The sequence below is a fragment of the Myotis brandtii genome, unplaced genomic scaffold (genome assembly GCF_000412655.1).
Source record: "Myotis brandtii unplaced genomic scaffold, ASM41265v1 scaffold143, whole genome shotgun sequence".
NCBI lineage: Eukaryota > Metazoa > Chordata > Mammalia > Chiroptera > Vespertilionidae > Myotis > Myotis brandtii.
Genome location: NW_005355115.1, coordinates 3,033,574 through 3,038,791, shown reverse-complemented (window position 1 = coordinate 3,038,791; position 5,218 = coordinate 3,033,574). Strand labels below are relative to the sequence as shown.

Sequence of the window (5,218 nt, the reverse complement as noted above, 5' to 3'; positions counted from 1 at the left end):
GTTTGTTTGGCTTCTATAATTGAAACACTGTTGCAACTCCAACTCTGAGATCCCGGCTGGCTGAAAGCAGGTTTCTGGGGATGGTTTAGCTTCTATAATTGCAACATTGTTTCTTAGAGTGCAAGCTCAGAGCCCGGCAGCGGCAGGCAGGGAACCTTGGCTTCCTTCTTCACTGGAGCAAGCAAGCCTCCTGTTCGCTTCAGCTGCCTGGCTGCCGGCCACCATGTTGGTTGGCAGTTACTTTGCATATCTCACTGATTAGCCAATGGGAAGGGTAGCGAAGTTACAGTTAATTACCATGTTTCTCTATTATTAGATAGGATGTTCTCATCTCCTTTTTGAAAATTGAATTTCACTCTTTTATTAATGGATATAATCAGCTTTAATTTTATCAAGTGTCCTACTTTAAATGTGTAATGTTATAGTGAACTTTATTTTATTTAAGATTGTTAGAAATTTAGATCTGGTACATATTTAAAGCACAAACTTCCTTCCATTGTAACTATATTTGGGAGGCTGGTCTGGTGACAAGTGAGCAATGTATTTAATCCTAGCTCCATACCAGCTTTGTTAGATGTTTGAAGGAGATTTTGAAGTGTATCTCTAAGTGCATAAAATGATTTAAAAACATTTTTTGAGAACTTTTGGTAAATCTGCTGTAAATGCAGTGACCTAAATCATTTTTTGGGAGAACTTTTGGTAAATCAGCCATAAGATGCAGTGCAAGCTTCTTAAGCAAGGGTTGTTTAAGGGCTTAGAAATGTGAATCTGATTACATCAGCGTCTGGTTCTTCCTGAGTCTTTCTTTTTAAACAAAAAGGTTTTATAATCTGTTGAACACTACTGTTGTGTGGAGGGCAGGGGAGTTGGGGCTGATTGAAGGTAGTCTGTCCCATGTATGCATTGGCTAGAAAAAGGCTCATGTTTTAGGTTAAGTTTTCCTCCTAAAGTGCATTGAACAGTCATAGGTTGAGCATATTATAAAATATATAGATGTCTTCTTTCACAATTTTTTTCAATTACACGTTACTATCAATATTTTGTACTAGTTTCAGTTGTACAGCATAATGGTTAGTCACCATATACTTTACTTACAAAGTGTTCCCCCCAATATTTCCAGTACCCACCTGGCACCATACATAGTTGAGATTCAGTATATATATTATTGACTATATTCCCTATGCTGTACTTTACATCTGCCTCACTGTTTTGTAACTTCCAATTTGTACTTCTTAATCTCTTTATTCCTTCACATTTTAATGATCAGATGGCAGATGTAAGATAACTAAGCTAAAATTGAATATTAAAAGCAGTATTATAGCCATAGCTGGTTTGGCTCAGTGGATAGAGTATCAGCCTGCAGACTGAAGGGTCCCAGGTTCGATTCCAGTCAAGGGCACATACCAGGGTTGCGGGCTCAATCCCCAGTAGAGGGCATGCAGGAGGCAGCCAATCAATGATTCTCTCTCAACATGGATGTTTCTATCTCTCTCTGTCTCCCTTCCTCTCTGAAATCAATAAAAATATATTTTTTAAAAAGCAGTATTCCACTTTTAAAATATTTTTAGTTACTAACTTGATATAGTTGCCTAAATTAAATTAATTTTTCCCCATACTTAAATATTTTAGTATAATTTTCATATTTCCTTGGAATCTTTAGCACAATATTAAAAAAAAATTTTTTTAAATATTATCGATTTTTTTTTAAAATATATTTTATTGATTTTTTTACAGAGAGGAAGGGAGAGAGATAGAGAGTTAGAAATATCGATGAGAGAGAAACATCGATTAGCCGCCTCCTGCACATCTCCTACTGGGGATGTGCCCGCAACCCAGGTACATGCCCTTGACCGGAATCGAACCCGGGACCTTTCAGTCCGCAGGCCGACGCTCTATCCACTGAGCCAAACCGGTTTCGGCTTTAGCACAATATTTTTTAAGAGAGTTTAAAGAGAAGAAATATTTGATATGTTAATAGCTGAGAGTTAATAGCTGAGGCCCAATGCATGAAATTTGTGCAAGAGTAGGCCTTCCTTCTCCCAGCTGCTGGCACTGGCTTCCCTCTGGCACCCTGGACCCAGGCTCCCCTCAGGCCGCCGGCAGGCACCCTGGGACCCGGGCTTCCCTTGCAGCCCCGGCTTCATCCGGAAGGTCGTCCAGTCTAATTAGCATATTATGCTTTTATTATTACAGATTTTTATCGATTTCAGAGAGGAAGGGAGAGGGAGAGAGAGATAGAAACCAATGATGAGAGAGAATCATTGATCATATGCCTCCTGCATGCCCCATACTGGGGATGGAGCCAGCAACCCAGCATGTGCCCTTAACCGGAATTGAATCTGGGACCCTTCAGTCCACAGGCCAAGGCTCTGTCCACTGAGCCAAACTGACTAGGGCTTTAGCATAATATTTGAGCCAAAAGACTTTCATAAAGCTTGGATTAAATTAAATATAATTGTTGATATTAAATGGAAGCTAGCAACTTTGCAGTTTTAAAATCTTTGGTAGTTTGGGAATAATAAATGACTCAACTGTGTGTGAGGTGGTAATTTCCAGATATAAGGTACCAATCATACTCAGTGTGCCTTCATGACTAGATAAACACTTTCTGAGCATAAGTATTATGCTGTTATACCAGACTAGAGGCCCGGTGCACGAAATTTCATGTACTGTGGCAGGGTGTGTGTGTGTCCCTCAGTCCTGCCTGCGCCCTCTTGCAGTCCGGGACCCTTTGCTCCTTGCTGCCATCCTGCAGCGGAGGTGGGAGAGGCTCCCACCACCGCTGCTGCACTTGCCAGCAGTAGCTTTAGAATTTTGTTCAAATCTTTATTCTGTTAATTGTCCTTCTCCTGTCCTTTTGTGAGTTTATACATTTTTAATTCTTTCCCTTTAATTTTAGAATGGTCTGAGGAGGCATCTCACCAGTGCTCAATATACATATTTAATAGAAAACTATCATTTTTTCTTAATTTCATGGTGTCCTTTCACTTCTCAAAAATTAGAAAATTGTGTTGACAAATGTGATATTCTTTTTCCTTAATGGGTTATATGCCAAATTTAGGATTTTGACATTATAAAAAAATTTTATAGTTTGAGGAGTTACGTTTTGATCACAGCTATTAAAAATGTACGTGTAATGTAGAAGTACATTTTTTTTGCATATCCTGCTGATTAGCCAATGGAAAGCGTAGCAGAGGTATGGTCAATTACCATGTTTGTCTATTATTAGATAGGATGGGCCACCTCTGCATGCTCCTAGAAGTACATTTTTGAGCTATAGGTGGTGAAGATGAGTCACTGCCAGTTCTAAAATCAGTGCAGATTAATGATAGCAGAAGTTATTTTCAGAAGTAGAGATTACTGCGATTTTCCAATAATTTTCATAGAATTGCCATACTATGAAATTCAAGCCTGCTTTGCCATTGAATCATGGGTGAAATTATTATAAATATGTTATTTAGGACTAATCTGTAAAATCCATCAGGTGCAAGACAGATCCTTCTTAAGCCTAATTTTGTGTTATGACAGCTGAAGTATAAGGAACTGTAGTGTGCTGCTGCTTTTAACCAATACTGCCTCTGTAGTCCTGTTATTTAGCCTGCTTTTCTCATGTGTGCTGATGTGATCTCCCCCCAGATAAACAGGGGTCACATGACGACAGAAGCCAAGAGAGCTGCAAAGATGGAAAAGAAGATGAAAATTTTGCTTGGAGGTTACCAGTCTCGTGCTATGGGGCTCAAAAAACAATTGAATGACTTATGGGACCAAATTGAGCAGGCTTACTTAGAGTTACGCACTTTTGAAGAACTCAAGAAACACGAAGATTCTGCGATTCCCCGGAGGCTAGAGGTAACATTATTGCCTTGCATCTTTGCTCAGAAAGAGAGCCACAGAGAATTACCCAGGGCTTTCCTATTTTTATTTCTTTCCTGTGCAGGGAGCTGATACTGTCTCGCTTTTTCCAGTGAGAGCCTAAACTTTCTGACCTAGAATTGCCAGGGGTTGGATGGATAGAGCAGGCCAGTGGAAGATACAGAGGCTTTTCCTTCACTAATTTTCTGTTTTGTGTAAAGATACATTATGAAATGGAATAAGTAACCTTGAGATTTTTCCCCTGAAACTGAATTGTATTCCATTCATATAGCTCTCCAAGGTACATTAAACTGATGTCTTTTTGATTGGTAATTTTGGGTGCTGGGAATATAGATACTCATTCCAAAGCATCAAGTTGCTTTGGTCACATTTAACTTGATTTCCTCAGTGTACATTATAGCCCCTGCCAAGATAAAGTGCATTCGTGGGTATCAATAGGATAATAATGGCTTGTTTATTTGAGATAGAAGCAGAGACTTTACAAAATGATGGTAGTCATATGACTAATCAAAGAATGGCCTTAGCAGTATTTGTGTTATAGCTAAAGTAGCCCCTATTTTTGTTTCTCTTTGGGCAATGCTTGCCTCTTAAGAATCAGGACTGAACTCAGCTGTTTGTAGGATGATAAAGTACCATAGATCTTTTTAATTTTCATTACTTACGTATGAAATAATTATTTAATATCTGTCTCTTCAAGTGTCTAAAAGAAGATGTACAGCGACAACAGGAAAGAGAAAAGGAGCTTCAGCAAAGATATGCTGATTTGTTGCTGGAGAAAGAATCTTTAAAGTCCAAAATGTGAAGCACAGTGTGTATTCTGTCACAAGATGAACTTATTGCTGGTTTTCGTACTCTGGAAGGCTGAAACTGATGTTTATCTTCATTGACAAATTTGCCCATAATCTGTGGTCTTTTGATTGTTTATTTTAAACGATATTGATCTAACACATTCTGTGTATAAAGCCTTTCACTCCACAGGACATTTTAGGGTTTAAATTATGACAATCATTCTTTTATCAGTGTCACATTTGGAAATTTTTTTTTCAGTTTTGGCCTTTATTTTAAAAGCCTGATTTTTAAGTGCTGCCTATGAGTATACTCTTGAATAAAAACAAAACCTAAAAAATTGAGAATGTAGCCTTTTGTTTGTAGTAATTGGATACTTGAAAGTGCCCACAAACCAGCAAATATGTACTCTGTATCATATTTAATGAGTAACTCTGGGATAATCAAATGGTGAACTAGCATCTTAACTTAAATCCTAAATAGGCAATCCTTTTGTGGCTTTGTTAGTTTTTACTGTTTTACCATAGAATGATCATTTGTCTGTACACTGACAAGATAG

At 38.2% G+C, this 5,218-nt stretch overlaps 1 protein-coding gene across 1 annotated transcript in view; it reads left to right on the top strand.

The window, feature by feature from the left end:
- The window catches only part of CDC5L (cell division cycle 5-like), a 50,130-nt gene extending 45,127 nt beyond the window's left edge, over window positions 1-5,003 (top strand). The window contains exons 15-16 of the mRNA XM_005860951.2: window positions 3,637-3,849; window positions 4,571-5,003. Coding sequence (XP_005861013.1) covers window positions 3,637-3,849; window positions 4,571-4,675 — 318 coding nt within the window. The 3' untranslated portion in view covers window positions 4,676-5,003. The remainder of the gene's footprint in view (window positions 1-3,636; window positions 3,850-4,570) is intronic.
- Window positions 5,004-5,218: the final 215 nt, after the last annotated feature.